Source organism: Aotus nancymaae, unplaced genomic scaffold (genome assembly GCF_030222135.1).
Source record: "Aotus nancymaae isolate 86718 unplaced genomic scaffold, 86718_ANA_hifiasm-v0.15.2.pri h1tg000029l, whole genome shotgun sequence".
NCBI lineage: Eukaryota > Metazoa > Chordata > Mammalia > Primates > Aotidae > Aotus > Aotus nancymaae.
The window spans coordinates 63,212,570-63,235,383 of record NW_026988442.1 but is presented as its reverse complement, the minus strand read 5'-3'; the positions used below and the strand labels follow the sequence as shown (position 1 = coordinate 63,235,383).

Sequence of the window (22,814 nt, the reverse complement as noted above, 5' to 3'; positions counted from 1 at the left end):
GAATAACACTGAAACTAAACAGATTGTTACTACTGAATTGTCCATTTCACTGCTGGGAAATCCCAGCAAATGAAGAGTTTAATCAGAAATAGAAACATAATGTACTTTGTTTATATCACAAGTTCCTTAGTTCTTAAACAAAAATTAAAAAGAGGGCTGTATCTTATGTGGAATTGAGAGCTAGTGGCAAGTAATTTTCTCTTATGTTGTTAATAGCCCTGATTAATGTTTTCCCAAGTCATAACCCATGTGTCCAAAATATATTCTAGGCTGGGGTGCAGTGGTTCACACCTGTAATCCCAGCATTTTGGGAGACTGAGGCAGGTGGAACACTTGAGGCCAGGAGTTCGAGACCAGCCTCGGCAACATGATGAAACCTGGTCTCTACTAAAAATACAAAAATTAGCCAGATGTGGTGGCACATGCCTACTCACGTGTGTAGTCCCCGCTGAGTGGGAAGGATCCCTTGAGCCCAGCAAGTAGCAGCTGCAGTGAGCCAAGATCCTGCCACTGCACTCCAGCCTGGGTGACAAAGTGAGACCCTGACTCAAAAAAAAAAGTGTGTGTGTGTACTTATATGGTTTTTAAGTATATTATATACTTTATATAAAAAATTGTGTGTGTGTATATACACACACACTATGTGTGTATATATATATACACACACACAATTTATTTTTTATATACTTAAAGGAAAATTGAAAAGTGTATACTGGATGTTAAAACTAAAACTAAAGACTTCATTTGAAAGCAGAGATATGTTTTGTTAACTTTTAAGTAAAATAAAAGTATATTATCTTAATTGAAAAACGCTTCTCAAAGAATAAAAGCAGGATAAAGAATTGATTGTGGTGAACATAACAATTGAATAACCAAGAGAAATTAATTTATACATCATTATTTAGGATCTAATGCAAAACACTGTGTTAAATGTTTAAAAGTTGCAAACTTTTACAAGACAATAATCCTTACCTTCAAGGAACTTAGCAGCACATGCAGATATTACCTTCTTCATACAAACGGGGGATAATACTTTGAAACTACAGTATTATTTAACTATTCTTTGAGATGATGTTCTTAAATCCAGAACTCAAGAAAATATATTTCATATCTAAAAGTGCTTTGCTTTTTCAGATTTGAAGGGACAGATTAATTTACATTTAGTTTTAGTTTTCACTAATGCATGGTTGCAAATTAACATAATACCTTTTTTTCTTACCTGTCTTAATATACAGAATAGATGCCAGCAGCCTTTTTGATCAGCTTTAAATATCTTAATATTAACAGTTTCTAAAATCATTGTTTGTACAATTTTCCAAGAAAAGTTCCTGATTTTTAATTTCTTCAGTTTCTCTTCCCATTCATTCTTTTTTTTTCTTTTTTTCTTTTTTTTTTCATTTTTATTTGTTTTCTTCCCATTCATTCTTAAATTGTCGTAAGCGTTTGCAACCACGATAGTTTTTAGATTGGTAATACTGTGATTTAACATCTAGCTAAGAGTTAGGGTTGCTTCCAGAGGTCTGCTTTCAGACCTAAAGGGTTAAAATATCTTAGTTTGCCTATGAAAGGAAATAATGAAGTTTCAATTGTAAATATTTGGCTTGGGTTTTAGAAGTTTAAATGGATCGTTAGTCTTTTTTCATTATCCTCACATGTGTTTGTTCTTCATTCCCCAACCCCCCTCACCTTTCCATTCCCCACCCTCAAAAACTCAGACTATTGGTTAGTTCGCCTTTCAGTGTAAGTTACCTTTATAAGATGTATATAGTCCTGGAAAGGGAATGTCAACTCTCCTGGATATGTTTGCCAGCAGAGCTCCATTGGTTTATATGAACTTTCATCTGACTTCCCACTGTAACCCAGATTTGAAATAAGATCCTTCCTCTCTCTACCCTCTAATTGTGCCCCAGATCTGTCCTTTAAAACAAACAAAAATTGCATATAGCTAGCATCTCTTTGATAAAGCATGTACTAAAACTCTTGTAACACTGGATATTGTGGCTCACACCTATAATCCCAGCGCTTTGGGAGGACAAAGTGGGAGGATAGGTTGAGGCCAGTTCAAGACCAGCCTGGGCAACATAGCAAGACCCCGTCTTTTTTGTTTTTTGTTTTTTTGAGACAGAGTCTTGTTCTGTTGCCCACACTGAAGTACAATGGTATAATTCCAGTTCACTGCAGTCTCTGCCTCTCAGGTTCAAGCAATTCTCGTGCCTCAGCCTCCCGAGTAGCTGGGAGGATAGGCATGTGCCATCATGCCCAGCTAATTTTTGTATTTGTAGTACAGACAGGGTTTCACCATGTTGCTCAGGCTGGTCTTGAATGCCTGACCTCAGGTGATCCACCCGCCTCAGCCTCCCAAATTGCTGGGATTACAGGCCTGAGCTACCACACCCAGCTGAAGATCCTGTCTTTTAAAAAATTTTTTAAAAAGTACTCTTGTAACAAAGACTGACCTGATAGATGAAGAAATGCTAGATAATGTGTCCTTTTTGACTTTTAAATAAGCTTTACTACCAAATTAGGTATTCCTCTTTTTTAAGCTATGAAAATTTGGTCTAGGCTAGTATTTGAAAAATTCTTGGCTTCCCAAGAATAAATCTTAGCTCATTTGGGAAACACTGCATTAGAAGTTAAGAGATGATGAAAAAACAAAGGCACAAGCACAAAAATCCTGTATTCCTACTCTGTTGTGGGATGATCATCCAGAAGATCCAGAGTGTATTTCTGTTTAGATTGTTCTTTTTAGTTTGTCAACAGAAACAATACAAAGTTAACAAAGATTTCCCATATCCTCAAGAATACCTCTGGGCACAAGCTTAAGCACTGACCTAAAACTTTCTAATCGTTATATTAGGGTAAAATCTGTGGAGGTACCCAGAGTATGTTTTTAGTTGATCATTAAGAAGTCACCCTAGGCAGAGCACCATACAGGAACCACACACCTAAAAGGCAAAGGATGAAAATGAGGGATGGCTGGGACCTTTGAAAACAAAGTCTGCTTTCCAAGGATGGTGACAGATACCTAAGAAAAGGTATATGGGTTTATCTGAGGGATAAAAGTAGACTGGTAATTACAAGATAGATAATGAGTCAGATTTGTAGAAGATAGCCAGAAAGATGAAGGGCTTTCGTGAAAAACAGACCATTCTGTATACAACATATCTAGAAATCCAAGTATGTTACTAATGTCCTGAATGACATATTTGGGTATATAAAAGGGAAACTCATGTAATGAGTATACCGAATGTGTTATATAGAATGTGTTACTCAGGAAGTTTTGCAAAACATTTTACTTAGGGAAAGGAATACTTCCCATCTATCTGGAGTAGTGAAATACTCCTACCTTTATAAAACAATCAGATTTATGGTTACTTTTAAATTGATAAAACTTGTGGGCATGTGGTGGGATAGATTTATGACTAGCATGAACTTCACTTTTAAGCTAGCAACTTAAGATCAACTAGTGAAAAGAACTTGGTTTGGCCCTAAGCAAGAGAAGCAGAGAATCTTGGTTTCTCTTTTGTACATTCCCACTTGCCCTTTGTGCCAACATCACCTCACCAAAAGCTGGGTTCCTATCCTGTATCTCATTCTGAAACAGATTTGTTCACTCTATAACTATTACCTCTTCCTGATATACTTCAATGTGTCCATTTTAGTAATCCAAAGCAATGTAAGAAATCTCTTATGGATGTATTTCCGTAACTTGTGAAAGAAAAAATAGTAGAGAAAATGCTTTGAATCAAATCTCTACTGTTCCCTTCATTTCACCTACTAGTAAGTCAACCCTAAGAACCCTGAGAATTGCAATTCGGTATTGTGTCCATCCTGTTAAAAGCATGCATTTCATACCATTTTTCCTTCACGCTGAAATAATGAAGGAGTTAGAAAGGATGTTTTGTTTGTGTTCCAATTTTGTGCCATTGATTACTATTGGCTATTTTTGTCTAAAGGCTTGAAGTAATAATGAACAGTGCTCTAGAAAACTCTGAATGAGGAAAATCAGCTTGCTTCAAGCACAAAATACCTTACTTAATACTAAAGAAAGAGCTAGATGCCAAGAATGGCTATAACATACTGAGACTGAGGTGAGAGGGGAAAGAAAAAAATTGAATGTAATTTTTTAAAGCATATACATGTTATAGAATTAAGTTTGTGTCAGTGATTCTCAACCAGAAATGGGATCATAAATGAGGATTTTAATACCAAAGTCCACCTAGGTTTACAAAGGTTAAGAAACACTGACCATTAATCTGAATAATTTGGATTGAGACTAGGTTGGGATTTTCTGAGTTTTCTGAGGAGAAAAGAATAAGGTTCCTGAGCAAATTAACGGTCTCAAGAAGACAGAACAGTAAAAGCAGATACCCAAAATAACAGCTAGTTTTATCTGTATCCCTTTTTAATATGTACGTACACAAATGATCATGTGTTCATAAAAGCAAGTAGAACACAGCTAATTGGCAATATTTTGTTACCTATGGCCTACCAATCCAAAAATACTTTTTTTGTTGTTAAAAAGTAGCAATTTGGGCTGGGCACCGTGGCTCATGCCTGTAATTCCAGCACTTTTGGGAGACTGAGGCCATGAATTAGATGCCAGCCCAGGCTACATAATGAGACCCTGGGTATACAAAAATTTTAAAAATTAGTCAGGTGTGATGGCATGCACCTATAGTTCCAACAACTCACTACTCAGGAGGCAAGGGCAGGAGGATTGCTTGAACCCAGGAGTTCAAGGCTGCAGTGAGCTATGATTGCACCACTGCACTCCAGCCTTGGCAATAGAGCAAAACTCTGTCTCTGAAAAACAGGAATTTGTTCTTTCTGCAAATTTAGATATATACTTTATTCTGAATTAGTAAGATTTTATCAACTGACTTAAAAGATTTTAGAAAGGAAAAAATTCTCATTCTCATTTCTCTCTCAATTTTGAAATAGTCACTGAAAATATATGTGCTATTTGGTTTATTTCTCACTGAATGTTAATCACTGTGCCTCTTCCTTTTCATCAGAATGTACAGCTTAACTCTGGATACACTTGACACTGGACTTAAGGACTGTTGTAATAATACCAGATTCCAAGTCCATTTCTTTTGAATTGGTATACTGTACACATAGGACTTAAACAAATTTATTTGGGTTTAATTTAAGATTTTTCTTTCTGTCTTTATATCTAATAAACTATTTTTCATCTCTTTCCCCAAGGTTTTCAAACAGCTGGAAATTCATGAATACTTCACGTTTTCATTTGAGTTTGAAGATTGTAAATTTAGAATTTAAAAAAAGTTTTTCATTTAAAAATAGAACACTTGCAGTGAATTTAACATGTGCAAAGAAAGACATTTGATTTTGTTGGTAATTCAGTAAGATAACTAATATGTACTTCAAAAATACAGGTAATATTAAAATTTTAGAGTGAGCACTGTAATAGCCCCAAGGTGTTGAATCTTAATAAAATTGCTATCTAAGAACTGTTTTCCTCTTATCATCCAATACAAATTTTAATGATAATGTTGTGGAACAGAAATGAGAGTATATCTAAAGCTTTGTTCATCTCTGGGGCGTAACTCCTTTTTCATAGAAAATAGGCTATACTAGGCATAACTTGTTATGTGTCTAGTTTACCATAAAAATTTTTTTTAAATTATTCATTTGTGATTCTACTCAGCAGAAAACTTGGGAGAGTTAAGTAAGCTAGATTGAGGCTGTAGATGCCAATCTAAACTCCTTTAGGATGATACTGATTAGGTCACTCAATTGCAGGTAAAGGTTGATTCATTAATTGGTATTTCTTGTGTCTGTCGTTTTTTCCCAACTACATTCCAAGACTTTGTAACAGACATCCTCTTCTTCATTTGTTTTCCTCTATATTTACTATAACTCTTAGTGCAGCATTGTGCATTATAGTAGATAGTAAATATTTGTTGATTGAAATAATTGGGAGAAAAGAAGGCAAGCAATAAAGAAAATAGAACAAAATTACTCTGAAGTACATGTATTCTCATGTCATTTAATTTTTCTTGACTCTAATATTAACGTACCGACTTCCATGGAAATGGCTTTGTGTTTTCTAAATCAGTTTATCAGTGATCTACTTAAATATCAATGAATGAAATTTTGTTTACATTTCTTTGAGAAAAATGGTTTTTGTAACTTAGCTGATCTTTTCAACAGAAGTTGTAGATTCCTTGTTTTCATTTGAAACACACTTTTAACACAGTTGGTCATAATAGAATTTATTACATCTGAGGATATATAGTATCTTCAGTTTTCTGAATACTTGTCTGATTTCTAGCCCATAATTTTATAGATGGATTTATTTTAAGCATTGAATCTATTAACTGAAACTATGGTTTATGGTTATGTTAGATGAATGTTGTTCCTTACTCTGATTTGTAATCAGAGAATAAAGTATTTTCACTTCAATGTTATATGAAACCAGCAGTAAAAATCATTTACAGTCTTGGAGATGCTCCTGCTTTCTTATTAAGGCTATAACTTAGTCATTATTATTACTATTATTAACATGAATAAATCAAAGTTTTTCTCATTACGTGCTCATCATAATATGAAAAATTAAGAGTGGTATCAAAGATATGAAGTCTGAATAAATGGTAAAATATTTATGTTAGAACTATATTATTCAACAAAAACTATGTTTAGGCACTTTTGTTAGCATGTGATGGAGATCATAGATACAAGCGTTACACCACACTTGCTGAATACTTGCCATTTTCATTAGATTATTTTCTGATAAACCATATTGTGATTTTTAATTGCTCTCATCTTAATTGTGGAATGTTTATATTGTATTCTGCTTGTGTTATTAAGAATTCTTTAAAACGTACTCATTTCCGAAATTCATATTCTTTACCAGTAACAGGGGGTATCACGGAAGAGCAGTTTCAGACACATCAGCAGCAGTTGGTTCAGATGCAAAGGCAGCAGCTTGCCCAACTTCAGCAGAAACAGCAATCTCAGCATTCCTCGCAACAGACACATCCAAAAGCACAGGTAAACTTGTCATTTCATCATAGTTATGTCTGTTTCTTTCATCATTACGTAGCTTTGTTCCGTTTTAGTCAAGTTCACAGAAGATAATCTTGGTTTTGCCACTCTTGATTTGAGGGATCTAACCTGAATTTCTTTTTTTCTTTTTTCTTTTTTTTTGAGGCAGAACCTCACTCTGTCACCCAGGCTGGAGTGCAGTGGTGCAATCTCAGCTCACTGCCACCTCTGCTGCCTGGGTTCAAGCAATTCTCCTGCTTCAGCCTCCCGAGTCTGGGATTATAGGCGCCTGCCACCACACCCGGCTAATTTTTGTATTTTTAGTAGAGATGTGGTTTCACCATCTTGGCCAGGCTGGTCTTGAACTCCTGACCTCGTGATCCTCAGCCTTCCAAAGTGCTGGGATTACAGGTGTGAGCCACTGCACCGGACCTAACCTGAATTTCTTTTCAGTTAATATACGTAATTTCAAGTGGCTAGCTTATAAACTAGTCTCTTAATATTTTGAGAAGACTGCTAGAGCCAGATATGATATTTTTAATTTTTTGAAGCATTGTTGAGAATTTGTAGAACTAGTTATTTATTTAGTTGTAAGAATCATTCTCCACTGCCACTCCCCCAAAGAAGATTTTTTTTTTTAAAAGATACAGCTTTCCTAACCATTTTCTAAACTATGTGTTTAAGTGCCATATGGCTGTGCTCCATGAGCTGGGTGGTAATTCACTTGAATTGTGAAATGCATTTAACAGCATAACCCCTTGCTGTTGTGAATCACATTTCCCTATAGAAGAAAATTGCAGCCAGGCATGGTGGATCACTTGCGGTCAGGAGTTCAAGACCAGCCTGACCAACATGGCAAAACTCTGTCTGTACTAAAAATGCAAAAATAAGCTGGGCATGGTGGTATACGCCTGTAATCCCAGCTACTTGGGAGGCTGAGGCATGAGGATCACTAAAACCCGGGAGGTAGAGGTTTCAGTGAGCTGAGATTGCACCACTGCACTCCAGCCTGGATGATGGAGTCAGACTCTGTCTCAAAATAAAATAAAATAAAAATAAAAGTTTTAAAAATGAAGAGGAAAATTGCCACTGGGGAAGTTGTTAGTAGACACTACTAAATAAAGATGCTAGAGATCAGAATAAAAATACTTAATAAAACTATAATTGCCAGAAGAAACCAGCCCTGCCATCACCTTGATTTTAACCCTGTAAGATTCATTGTGAACTTCTGGCCTACAGAACTATATGATAATCAGTTTCTGTTTTAAGCCACTAAAAACAAAATTAAGAAATATATTTCAAATTTGAACCACCTGAAAAAAATAAAGCTTGCATTTTAGATCTTAAGTTTTATTGCTCTGTAATTCTAAAACAATAATCTATAACCATATCTATAATTCTGATAACTGAGGTTTACTCAATCTTGGTTGTATTTTGTGAGCTCTCAGTCTACAATCTGCCCATTGTGGTTCAGCCCCTTCTGAATGGGTCAGTACGCTGACTTTAAAGATCCTGACTCCAATAACATGAAAATCTCGGTGACCGTGGAACCCAACACTTTGTGACATCCAGGTGGATCTGGGACTTGCTCGGGGACTAGGGCTGTAGGATTTAGTAACCAGTTTTATACAGAATGAGGGAGGAATGGCCATTTAATTTGCCTTTGCTTTTCCGAGTCTCTTGGTTAACCAGCCCAAAGTATTTTCGGCCTGCTTCAGGGTTAGGCCAAGATAGGTGTATACATTGTGACAAAAATGACTGTTCATCATCACTATGATTTTATTTTACCCACATAACTAGCTTGTCAAGCATTTTTAAAAGCATTCATTAATATTTATTGAAAAATTAATAGAACATTAAAGGTTTGGGTTATTTAGTCCCTAGTTCTTTCTCAGAAATAACTTCTTCCCGGTTTTTTGGTCACTTCCCTGCTTCACATGCCAAAAATGGTCTGTGGAATCGTAGATCTCTTAATCTAAACAGTTGTAATTGTTCAAGGTTAGAAAGGCAACAGCCTCTTGGGTTTGCCTCATTCCTTAATGTGTTCATAAAATCACATCTAAAAATTAGAGAGTTTAACTTGGTTCTTTTTATAGGGCTCAAGCACCTCTGACTGTATGTCTAAAACACTTGACTCAGCCAGCGCCCACTTTGCTGCATCTGCAGTGGTCAGTGCACCTGTTCCAAGTCGCAGTGAGGTAGCCAAGGAACAGAACACTGGCCACAACAACATAAATGGTGTTGTCCAGCCTTCAGGTACAGCTGGGGTTTCCCATGGTACTTACTTTTTTGAAGTTGTAATTCAGTGATTGGGAGTACGGTCTTTTTTTTCTATCCAAGGGGAAAATGTGCATAAGAAGTCAGTCAAGACTCTTTAGGATTTCTTTGGAAAGATAGGGGGGAACAAGATGCTCCTTGTTTTCTCCCTTATCCATTGCATACATACCTGTGTAACACTCTATCCTTTCTGGTTTCATTCACATACTGTCAGTTGTCTCACATCTTAGGAAGTCTGTTGAGCTAACCATCCCCATTGAATCATCATGCATTGATAAAAAGCTGAAATATAATCCAGGACAGTAATAAATTGGATGTCAGGTTTGCCCTTCCCACTCTTACATACCACTCATAGGCATACTTCCTCTGACTCCCCGTCTTTAGATAGAGTATTACTGTGAAACCATGTCTGCTTCTTAGTACCCTAAGTCCTCAAAGACTTGCTATTCCTGTCATCCTTCAGCAACCTCTCAGATCTTAGGATTTTGCAGTTGTTTTTATATATACCCATGACTCTGATTGTCCATTCCTACTAATATTCATGCATTGCAAATTCTTAGGGAAACCTAACTGTCATTTCCATCTGTCCTATTATACGTAACTCAACAGTTGCCAGTTGTAGGCAGCAGGATACTTTGCAAAAAGCCTTTTATGTAGACCAGTAGAAAGAGGGTGTTTTGGGAGTTGTAGCAGATTAGTACATTCTACTTAGTGATCAGGAGCTCCCTTGGAGAGACCAGTATGTGAAAAGTTAACTTGGGATTCAGTTCAAATACAAATGTTTGTATTTATTTTTATTATACTCCTAAAGATAGTTTTATTGGTCTCATGATACTAATTGAATGACTTCTTTTCCAGGAACCTCTAAAACATTATATTCCACCAATATGGCTTTATCATCCAGCCCAGGGATTTCAGCTGTACAACTTGTAAGGACAGTTGGCCACACCACTACAAACCACTTAATCCCAGCATTGTGCACAAGCAGTCCTCAGACACTTCCCATGAACAATTCCTGCCTGACAAATGCAGTGCACCTCAATAATGTCAGTGTTGTTTCTCCAGTCAATGTGCATATCAATACACGGACTTCAGCACCATCGCCAACAGCCTTAAAACTTGCCACAGTTGCTGCCAGTATGGACAGAGTGCCAAAGGTTACTCCCAGCAGTGCCATCAGCAGCATAGCAAGGTGTGTGTGTGTTTCAGTGATTATTCTCCCTTTGTGCTGGCTGTCCTGTGGGAAGGAAAAGAATTTGCTTCAAGCAATGGGTGTTTATTGACAGACTTGATTTTCAGCAGTTACTGAAGATCTGTTTAAAGCTGACTTAGGTATTTGTTTGAGGTGCCTAGTAGGATGCTTAAATGCCAACCTAGTAGGATTGTTAGAGAAAGAGAGAGTAGTGTAGAAAGAGAGAGAGAGAGAGAGAACGTCAAAGAAAAGGACATCAGGTTGTCAAATACATCAGAGTCTATGTTAGAAGCTTCAGTTACTCTTGTGCTAATGTTTTATAGTTTAGGCAGTCTGGAAGATGAGAATTGTTATGATTAACTCCAGGCCAGAGTTTAGGTTTCACATCCAAATTTGTATGTTCTTTTGCATCATACACAAAGGGAAAGTAAATTACTTTATGTATATTAAAAATGAGAATATTCTAGGATTAACTTAAATTTACAATATATTTTAGAATGTTTTTATATTTCATTCTATGACACTAATACAAGGAGAACAATGAATCAGAAAAATATTGATTTGCATAGGTTAATAAGTACATGATCTTAAGCTTATATAATTAAACTCTAGTGGACAGTAATTTCAGTAATATTGTGCTCCTAATGATTATTCTTTCTGACTGTCATATGCTTCATCCCTTAAAAAAAAAAAAAGAAAAAACTTGGTTCGACCTGTGTTACATATTTCCTAAGTAATTTCCCATTGGCTTCTATTGAAATGCGATGTTAAATGATTATCTTTCCTAAGTAAATAACTATAATCAAAAAATTAGGAATTGATGGAATTTCTAAACTGAAGAAATGTTTTTTTCATTCCTATCTAGAAATGGTAAAAATGGGAATTGTTCTTGTGAAGTCATGTTTAGTTGTAGTTACACAACAATGTTTTTGTAAATACTAACTGGTAGCATCATATTCTAGAGAGTATTAATGTTTATTTTATTCTTTGCCTTATCGTAGAGAGAACCACGAACCAGAAAGATTGGGCCTAAATGGAATAGCAGAGACAACAGTAGCTATGGAAGTGACATAACCTAAAACATGTGGCTCTGACCTGTGCTGATGGTGTGCAGTCATTCATATTCCAGCTGAATGCAAAAGGCAACACTCTGTGGATCACAGAGCATAACAGTGGACCTAAATGGACTATAGTATATTGGATGTTAAATCCATATATGATGTATATTTTGTAAAATTGGGAAAATCACTACCTTGTAAAATAGTTTATTTGTATCATCAATATTATTTCTGTTACTTGAATAGTAGATATTCATCATCATGCTTTTGCACTTGAATTTGCAACTGAATGGATTTTAAAAAATAATTCTTTAATGGGATCATGAGCATGAAATGGGATCCTGCATCACTTGTTTTAACTATTTATTTTGCCATGTTTACATTTTGTATCTTGTAAAAATAAATCCAACTTTGTGTCTAAAAAGTTAAAGATTCATAGCTAGGAAATGAAATTCTTGTGATTTTTTTCTAAAGGAACTGTAAAGTTTTCACTTGGTTCATTTTGTTTCACAATTTGACTAGATGGACTTTTTGGTAAATACTTTAGTGGCATTTCACTGTCAAATATGAAGTTCAAGGCAAAATAGTATTTTCTATTACTGTGCAGGGGAAGGGATGGATCGATACATGCAAATTTAATGTAGTAACTCACTTTTCCATATATTTTGAATGTATATTTCTATTTATAATACCAGTTTATAAAAAATAATTACACAGAAAAAAATGGAATGGGAAAAATTATGCATCTAGCACATTTAAACTGTGCAGATATGAAAATTTTTCGAGGATTACATTTTATCTGAAGGCTGCATATTTAACTGGCTTTAAAACTGTAACACACCACATAAAAGATACTTTACCAGGTATGTATTGCATTATATCATTGCAATAATTATTGGAAGTCTAGATATCGAGCCATCCCAGGTGTTGGGAGGGGGGGAGGGTTGTGGCAAGATTGTCTTTTCAATTTTGGAGAGTTTTCCTGTGGCTACAAGGCAAGTAACGGGTTGGAAAAAGTCTGACTGTAAGTGTTGGACACCTTCATAGTGTAGTGTTTTAGTGACTTTTTTTATACGGTTCTTGTAAATTAGATACGTGTAGTGGTGTTTCAGAATGTTTGTTTATGCACTAGTTCAGACAACTTTCCCTGTTACTTGTTCTTGATAAGTGAAAACTGCAGGGAAATAAAAAATACATATCAAAACATGGACATGCTGCATATGTGTTTATTTCACAATGTGCACACAGTATAAGTGAAAATTTAAGGGAGATGATAGCACTTAACAGCACTTTTCATGTTCACATGCTTTCCAAGCATTAATGAAAAGAACTATAGGAAGCTCATCTATGGGCTCTATTGGGTTTCAGATAATCCAATATAAACTACCTTTGATATGAAAGTTCTTAAGATATTTTACAGAATGTAAGTAATTTGCAGTATCGCAGTCATTGAAATGTCATAAGTGAGCCTCATTTTATAAATAAAAGTTTAGAGTAGAATTATATTGCAAGGGGGTTTTGTCAAGTAAGTACTGGGAAATGTAAATATTTTTAATGAATACAATTAAAACCATTTCAAACTTACATAATTTTATACTTTACATTTTTTATATCTGCAGTCCTGAAAGTTGTAAATTGATGTGTCAGTTGAATTAATGGGCCAAGATTTCTGCTGAAAGTGGTTTTTATTCAGGTCCTAAATGTGTAAAGCAATTTATGGTCAAAACCATAGAAAAAAAATTAATTTTGTCTTGGTTGTGACCTGATAGGATCCATGCTCGTTTCTGCCATACTACCTCTGGAGTTACTCATTGCTGATTATATAAAGGAAATAATTTGATTTGATATGTATTATGACTGTGTTCATTCTGCTTATAGTTGGATGTATGTCCTTGCTATTAAGAACTTAAAACAACTTTAGTGCCAATTGCAGAGAAAGCTTTTTTCCCCATTTTACCGAAGTAAAGCATGAAGTGAATTTGCCTTATGTGATACATATGTTATAAATAAGTAAAACAAAAGAACTATCCATGTGTACAGTTTCTGGAGGTGGTGGCAAATCCAGAACTTATCAAAGACTGATGACCAATTGATTTGTTCCTTTTGAAGTAAAATAGAAACATAAGCCTTCCTTATTTTGTTGGTTGTAACTGTTTCATGGATGGCATTTCAGTTATGTACATACACATTTTTCTTTGCTTTTCAAAAACTTACGTGACAAATACTTGTTTTCACTTTATTAAATTGAAGAATAATCTGCACTGGACAGCACTGCTCTCTTAGTTTTCTCAGGAAATTAGCGTTAGTACTCAGAGCTTTCAGAATCCTTGGATAATGTTTTCCTTGGAGTGGATGAAGGTGATTAATTTAAAAAAAAATTAACACAGCGGGTAACTCTCAGGTGATAGAATATTCTTAATTCAGTATAGATAGCATTTTTAATTGTATTTTTCTTATTTCTCTGTCTTCTTAAAGAGTACCACCCCTTTTTTTCCCAATAATTCAAGATCATTTTTATGATATGACTCTTGAGGATTTGTTTTCATTTGCAAAAGACCAAGGAAAAAACTAAAATATTTGTAGGGCATAGTTTTAAACTAGATGCATAACACATATGTATATTCTGACTTTTTAAAAAATAGGAATGTATTTTCAACTGTGCTTGGTGTTTTATTATTAAGGTTGTTTCAGGGGTGAAGTAGTGGGAAAACAATAAGGAGGACTAACATTTCAGAAACTTCCCTAGTATGTACTGCTGTATTTGAGTATGATGCTATATTTTCAACAAATGTCATTCATCAATAATATACTTGTGACTGAAGTGTTTTGTTGTCTCTTAACTGACGTGGCAAACTTGTAAATTTTAAAAGGTAAGGATATCTCAAGGGATTCTGTATATTATATCCTGGAAGATAAGAGATGTTTTTCCTCACTGACCGCAGCATCGTAATAGCTAACATCATGGAGCATGTAGAGTTCTCTCTCAATGACTTTTTTATCTAGTCCTAACAACAATTCTGTTTAGTAATATCATTTATCCTGTTTTAAAGATCAGGAAAATGAAGTTTAGAGAAGTTTAGGTAACTTACTTCATGTCACATAGCTGTTAAGTTACTGAGGAATTAAACTTGGTAGTCACCACACTAGTAACCACTGCCTTCTACATTTAACGTGAAAGAAGCCCTCCTCAAGTAAGTGTTTATTCAATTTCTCAGTCCACTTGTTAGCAGCATCCATAGCAGTTTAGACTTTGATTTAGAAGGCAGCCTCCCAACTCTTACACCACGAGGCTGAGTGAATTATATCCAACTGTGACTTCTAACTATCTGCCGAGCAAACCCAAAGCAATCAGTTTATTTTCTGTCTGCTGGACCTAGCCAATAAGTACTAAAGCTTTCAAGACAGCAATGAGAGCGAGATCTGGTCCAGGTCTTGGCTGATTTCGCACTTTACAGATCTCTCTACTCATCTATAAGATGAGCAAGTTTTTGAAATTCCATCACGGAGGCCACACTGAGAAGCTTGGGGGAGGTGTGCACGTGGCCCATGTGTCATTGGTTGCCTATCAAGGAAGTTAATTACGTGAGCTCTAAGGCAGAGCGTACAGTTTAGAGCTCTTTATTTTATATATATATACACTTTGAAGTTCTGGGGTACATGTGCAGAGTGTGCAGGTTTGTTACATAGGTATACGTGTGCTGTGGTAGTTTGCTGCACCCATCAGCTCGTCATCTACATTACGTATTTCTCCTAATGCTATCCTTCCCCTAGCTCCCCATCCCCTGACAGGCCCTGGTGTGTAATGTTCTCCTTGTGTCCATGTGTTCTCATTGTTCAACTCCCACTTATAAGTGAGAGTGATAACGTGCGGTGTTTGGTGTTCCGTTCCTGTGTTAATTTGCTGAAAATGATGGTTTCCAGCTTCAACCATGTCCCTGCAAAGGACATGAACTTTTCCTTTTTTATGGCTGCATAGTATTCTATAGTGTATATGTGCCACATTTTCTTTATCCAGTCTATCATTGATGGGCATTTGGGTTGGTTCCAAGTCTTTGCTATTGTGAATAGTGCTGCAATAAACATGTATGTGCACGTGTCTCTATAGCAAAATTATTTATATTCCTTTGGGTGTATACCCAATAATGAGATTGCTGGGTCAAATGGTATTTCTGGTTCTAGATCCTTGAGGAATCGCCACACCGTCTTCCACAATGGTTGGACTAATTTATTCCCACAAACAGTGTAAAAGAGTTCATATTTGTCCACATTGTCTCCGGCATCTGTTGTTTTCTAACTTTTTAGTGATCACCATTCTAACTAGTGTCAGATGATATCTCATTGTGATTTTTAATTGCATTTATCTAATGACCAGTGATGATGAGCTTCTTTTCATATATTTGTTGGCTGCGTAAGTGTCTTCTTTTGAGAAGTGTCTGTTCATATCCTTTTCCCACTTTTTGATGAGGTTGTTTGGATTTTTTCTTGTAAATCTGTTTAATTTCCTTGTAGATTCTGGTTATTAACCCTTTGTTAGCTGGATAGATTGCAAAAACTTTCTCCCATTCTGTAGGTTGCCTTTTCACTCTGATGATAGTTTCTTTTACTGTGCAGAACCTCTTTAATTAGCTCTCATTTGTCAATTTTGGCTTTTGGTGTTTTAGTCATGAAGTTTTTGCCCATGCCTGTGTCTTGAATGGTATTGCCTAAGTTTTCTTCTAGGGTTTTTATAGTTTTAGGTTTTGTGTTTAAGTCTTTAATCCATCGTGAGTTAATTTTTGTATAAGATATGAGGAAGGGGTCCAGTTTCTGTTTTCTGCATGTGGCTAGCCAGTTTTCCCAACACCATTTATTAAATAGCGAATACTTTCCCCATTGCTTGCTTTTGTCAGGTTTGTCAAAGATAAGATAGTTGTAGATGTGTGGCGTTATTTCTGAGGCCTTTGTTCTTTTCCATTGGTTTATATATATGTTTTAGTACTAGTACCATGCTGTTTTGGTTACAGTAGCCTTGTAATGTAGTTCAAAATCACATAGTGTGATGCCTCCAGCTCTGTTCTTTTTGTTTAGGATTGTCTTGGCTGTACAGGCTCTTCTTTGGTTCCGTATGAAATTTCAAGTAGTTTTTTAAAATTCTGTGAAGAAAGTGGTAGCTTGATGGGGATAGCATTGAATCTATAAATTACTTTAGGAAGTATGGCCATTTTCACGATACTGATTCTTCCTATCCATGAGCATGGAATGTTTTTCAATTTGTGTCCTCTTTTATTTCCTTGAGAAACACCCTTTCATGTTAAAAACTTTCAATAAACTAGGTATTGATGGAACATATCTCAAAATAATAAGAGCTATTTATGACAAACCCACAGCCAGTATTATACTGAATGGGTAAAAGCTGGAAGCATTCCCTTTGAAAACCAGCACAAGACAAGGATGCCCTCTCTCACCACTCCTATTCAAAATAATATTGGAAGTTCTGGCCAGGTCATCAGGCAAGAGAAAGAAAGAAAGGGTTTTCAAATAGGAAGAGATGAAGTCAGATTGTCTCTATTTGTGGATGACATGATTGTATGTTTAGAAAACCCCATCGTCTCAGCCCAAAATCTCCTTAAGCTGATAACCAGCAAAATCTCAGGATACAAAATCAATGTGCCAAAATCACAAGCATTCCTATACACCAATAATAGAGTCAAATCATGAGCTCCTATTCACAACTGCTACAGAGAGAAATACCTAGGAATACAACTTACAAGGGATGTGAAGGACCTCTTCAAGGAGAGCTACAGAGCTCTTTTTAATCATTAATATCATCAAGGCTGACTATGAACAATTGTATCAGATCATGTAATGTATCTGAGCTTGTGCAGAACTAACCAGTTTCAATGACTACAAGTCTCAAAAGGGCATAAGAATTGTATATTTTTTAGGGGGAGGACAGTGGAGAGAACAATTAAGATAGAATGTGAGTATTCTATCGGAATTTGTTAAGCTGGATTTTAATCCCTACTCTGCCATTTAATTGGCTGGTGATTTTCTCGTCTTCATATCTCTGAGCTTGAATCATGTGATGAATGATTGGAATTGGATAACCTCGAACATCTCTGCCAGCTCTGATGCTAAAGGAGTCTCATCTCCTCACCCCCAACCCCCTAGGTGGCTATCTTGCTTTCCAGAAAAATCATCTTTGCTTTTGTCAGTATTCATGGACTTAATAGCACCTTTCAAAAGTATTAGTAACCAATCACATCCTACACACCCTCCTACTACTCCTTTTCCTCTTCCTGTTGTCCAAAGGAAAAACTGCTAATTTCAAACATAAGGGCTTTGTTGCTGTTACTTACAGAGTGCATTATATCCAACTGTGGTTGAAATTTTAGCATAGGGAAGACAGGTAACACTAAGCCACATACTTCTCTAGCAGTAATTTTAGGCTTGAAGTTTATGTCCTATCAAAATTAGAGTCCTGTGTGTACTTCAAGATATTGTGTTGTTCTCATGAAATCTCCCTTATAGTATCATTGCATATTTCAACAAAACCCTTATTATACTAGCTGGTTCAGTAACATCGCAGAACAAGATGATAAAATGTTTTCTGAACACAGATTCTCCCTCCGTGAACACCTGTTATCCTCAGGAGAGCCTAGGATTCTGCAGTTACTTTTCAGTGCTAAAGCAAAAAAGGTCGACTACAGTCACAACAGGAAACTTATTTCCCCTTCAGTATACAAATTTGATTTGGTGAACAGCACATTCGAAAGCAATGGCCTTTTCCTTTTACCAATGTTGAACACCTTTAACAATTATTATTTAGAAGAACACTGTGTTCTTCCTCTCTTTTAGTTTCAGGACGAGCAGGAGTCATGTACAAACACAACTCCTATCTTACGAATATCTATCTTGTGTGCCCTTCTCAATACCATAAGGAGATTTTGGTCAGTGACCAAGTGAACCTGGATCAGGGATTGCCAAGATGTAAGAGTTCAGCTTTTGACATAGGACATCTATAGTATCTACTGCTGAGTAAAAATTATTACAAATTTAAAACAATAGCACATTATTATGTGGGTTAGGAATCTAGCACAAGGCTGAAATCAGAGTGATGCCAGGACTACATTCTCATCCTGTGGCCCAAGTAGTGAAGGATCCACATCCAGTCTCCTCAGATTGTGACAAAATTCTTTCTCTGTTGTTGTAGAATTCATAACAATTTAAGACCAGCAATGGAGCGTTTTCACTGCTTGGAGTCTCTTACTTCAGTGAAGATATTGACTCTTGGAAAGGGCTCACCTGATTAGATCATGCCCACACAACACAGTCTTTGATTAGTTCAGTCAACTTATTAGGGACTTCAGTTATATCTGCAAAATCTCTTCACTTTTGCTATATTTTATTGGTTAGAAGCAGGTCACTGGCCTTCCTCACACTCAAGGGGAGGGAATTACATGAAGGGCATAGACACTAAGAGACAGGAATCATAAGGCCACCCAAGGGTGTGTCTGCCACAACATCTACATAATTGGATTACCCATCTCACCACCACACCCTCCAGTCTTCTCTTATCTCAGGACCTGCCTCAGTAGATTAACTCATGTTTATGAAGTAATTTAAAGTCCTCTTTAAATTCTTTATTTTTTAAATCACAAATGCCACAGTCCTGGATACTGGGCAGGAAGTCATGTCAAGACAAGAGATAAGACTGGCATCAGTAACACCAAAGGCTTTGTGGAAACTGGAATGGATGAGATCAGCTAGAAAAGAACAGACTGGGGAAAGGGAAGTGTGATCAGCAGAACCTCAGTATCTATGTGGCCAGAGCAGGGGTGGGGGCAGAGGAAGAGACTGAGTAGCAATGGAGACGGGGACCTGGTCATCCGGGGCATTCTAATTTCCTTTAGAAGAGCCATGCAGAGGTGAAGGGCAAGTGGTAGACGTCAGTGGTTGCTAAGGAAATAGAGATGATGAGAGTTTAGCAGTGACAAAGTAAAAAGTGAAGTTTCGGGGACAGATGATACTCAGGTTAGAAAGCCTGAGTACAAGTCCTGTCTGGTGCTTCTGGCTGTCAGAACCACTTGGTTGAGCTTTTATTTTTTTTTAATTTTATTTGTTCTTTATTAACAACCTCTGAAAGAAATAGGTGAACTTTGAAAAATACAGATGTGTGGATCTCACTCATCCCAGGCTGGATGAATCAGGATCTCCAAAAGTGAGTCGAGATGCTGGTATTTTGTGTTTGTTTCAGTTTGTTTTTGTGGTTGGTTTTTGGGTTTTGGTTCATAAACTTACCAGATGATGACTGCAGCTAAGCTTGGGAATGACTTGTAGTTGTGAATGGACAAGTAACTTTACTGTAAACCTCAGAATTACTTCTTCAACTGTCAAATAAGGGCGATGAAGTTATTTCCCAGTTTCATTCACTCCAAGACAGAGAATGCCTCTCACTGAACAAGCTCCATGGCCACTAGAAATTGTGCTATGAACAATTTCCCTGTAACAAATGCCTTCCTTTCCTGCCCCTTTAAGATTTTGAGAGCATATGCTTTAAACAAATAATTCTAGCCTGGGCAACATGATGTGACCTCGTCGCTACAAAAATTTAAAAATTAGACGTATGGTGGTACACATAGGTAGTCTCAGTTACTTGAGAAGCCAAAGTGGAAGAATTGCCTGAACCTGGGAGGTCAAGGCTGCAGTGAGCTATGATCACATCACTGTGCTCCAGCCTGGGTGACAGAGTGAGACCCTGTCTCAAAAATAATAATTCTTTCTTGGCAGTTCATTACAGATTAAAGGTGGAGTTACTTAAATTCCCTATAGCAATTCTTAAATATCCCCCACACTTTCCCATCTCAAGCCATCTAAGTTCCCAAATCACCCCCAGAACATCATACTCAGAGAATTGTTCCTCCGTGGCAGTCTAATCACTTTTCAAGTGCTCATTCATTCCCAGTGCTAGAGGTCTCCAGACCACGGTTGTCAGCATTACCCTTTCCAGTCATACGACTGTAGTATTTGACTGCAGGGGCAGAGTAGCTGTCCTTAAGCTGTGTTTGGAGAATTTTGCTTGCCTAACATTTACATGGCATGTTGGAGTTTCTCAGGAGTTTTTCCTAGGACTTCTGTGCTTCTCTGTACCATCTTTATCCTGGTGACATCAAAATGTTATCTTTAGCCCAGAACTCTGTTCTGAATTCCATTCTCCTACATCCAGTGCTTTGTTGACACCTCCACTTGTGAGTTTCACAGACATGCCCAAACTTACCATGTGCAAAATGGAACCGTTTTTTTCCTGCATTCTCTCTAACCTGTTCCTACCATCTCTGCATCCTACCACCTCTGGCTCTAGTCCTTCCCATCTCAGGATATGGCACCACCACCCCAACCCGACTACAATCCATCAACACATCTTTTGATACGCACTGAAAAATATATACTGAATCCATCCGTTTTTCTCCTTGTTCAGACTACCACTACCTTCTCCAGACCACTGCCCATCTCTTGCACTGCAGCAGGCTCATGACACTTCTCCTTACCCCTATTCTTATCTATTTCTAATCAAGTCATGTGGTAGCCAATATGGATCCTTTAAGTATCAGATTCAATCAATTTCCTCCTAAAAAACTTCCCCTTCCATTGCTTCCCACTGCACTTAAAATCCAAACTCCTACCATGGTGGTAAGTCATTCCATGGTCTTGTCCTGCCTTTCTCTCCAAACTCATCCATATTACTTCATCTCACCCACCACACTCAAGTCCCACTGATGTAGCCGGTCCTCAACTTTAACAAACTATTTCCTACCGCACTGCCTTTCTATGTGGACATTCCTTTTGCTGAGAACACTTCTCTGTGCCATCTTATCTTTTAGGGCTTAACCCTCTTCGGAGAGTTGCTCTCTGGTCCTCCTATCTAAAGAAGTTGCTCTCTGATCCTCCTCTGGATGAATGGAACAGTGACTTTCTGTGCCAGCCCCTTACCTGTGGGTGCCATGAAGGAAATAATCATACTGATGTGATTTCTCTGTTTACTTCTCCTTTCATCTGTCTCGTGAGCCTCGTAACGGTGAGGACGTGTTCTCTGTGGTATCTCCTGCCCTTGGCACAGTCTAGCACATGGTAAGTGTTCAAACGTTTGTGGAATAAGTAAGTGAAGAAATAACAATCAGTGCAATGAAAGAATCAAGAGATTTCTTTTTATTTTTTATCCTTTTTATTGTTATTTTAAACCAAAACATAATGATTGTTAAACATAGTTTAAATTCTCTTGAACTTATTAGCCAAACAGGTTTGAAATCTAAAATAGGTTATGTTATGTCTCAAAGGCTGACCTCTTGCTTCAGAAGCTGCTTTTCCTGTGAAGCTTCCTTGTGAGGTTGCTGTCATCTTCTGCAGCTTCCATCGAGAGTCTAACAGATGGTTGTGGGTGGAGAGTGGCAGAAAATAGGCTTTGTTTGAAGAGTCCCAAGAGCTATTTTTCTGCTTATATTTATACGGAATTAGCAGTTGTACGCAAGTGTAGGAAAATCTGGGAGCAGGTTGGGTAGCTGCTGGTTTTGTCACTGTGTTTGTAAGCTAGAAAGATGTTCTCATTAATGATTTCTGTAAGATTCACATCTAGGGTCTGTGGATAACCAGCATTTCTTTTCCTTCCCAAAGCATTGTCCGGTGTATTTTTGTCAAGGATCAGATTTCAACACACTTATCAGGAATTTACGGAATTATCAAAGCTTTCAGTTTCAACTATTTTGGAGAGAGGATGCTTGCTCACAACAAAAGCCACATCAGAGGTTTGTTCAAAAAAGTGCAAACGCTGTGTGTAGTCAGCTGTTGATGTTTGACACCAGTTCTCTTCTAGATGTGGCTTGACTTGGGGTTAATTTTTCATCTGCATACTATTCTGTCCTGACTGATTTGAAGGCTGCTGTTCACCACCACCCCCATCACTGGAGGTGAAATTTGTTTCAGTGTTTTTGAATGAGAACCCTTTTCTTTTTTTTTTTTTTTGAGACGGAGTTTTGCTCTTGTTACCCAGGCTGGAGTGCAATGGCTCGATCTCGGCTCACCGCAACCTCCGGCTCTTGGGTTCAAGTAATTCTCCTGCCTCAGCCTCCCAAGTAGCTAGGACTACAGGCGTGCGCCACCATGCCCAGCTAATTTTTGTATTTTTTAGTAGAGACGAGGTTTCACCTTGTTGACCAGGATGGTCTCGATCTCTTGACCTCGTGATCCACCCACCTCAGCCTCCCAAAGTGCTGGGATTATAGGCGTGAGCCGCTGTGCCC

General features: G+C 37.1%; 1 protein-coding gene across 2 annotated transcripts in view; it reads left to right on the top strand.

Moving 5' to 3' along the window:
• EPC2 (enhancer of polycomb homolog 2) overlaps window positions 1–14,362 on the top strand; it is a 130,178-nt gene extending 115,816 nt beyond the window's left edge. For both annotated transcript variants that reach the window (XM_012457093.3, XM_064382790.1), the window contains 4 exons: window positions 6,884–7,020; window positions 9,111–9,270; window positions 10,150–10,483; window positions 11,485–14,362. In XM_012457093.3, the coding sequence (XP_012312516.1) occupies window positions 6,884–7,020; window positions 9,111–9,270; window positions 10,150–10,483; window positions 11,485–11,557 (704 nt within the window). In that variant the 3' untranslated portion in view covers window positions 11,558–14,362. The remainder of the gene's footprint in view (window positions 1–6,883; window positions 7,021–9,110; window positions 9,271–10,149; window positions 10,484–11,484) is intronic.
• The last annotated feature ends 8,452 nt before the right edge of the window (window positions 14,363–22,814 follow it).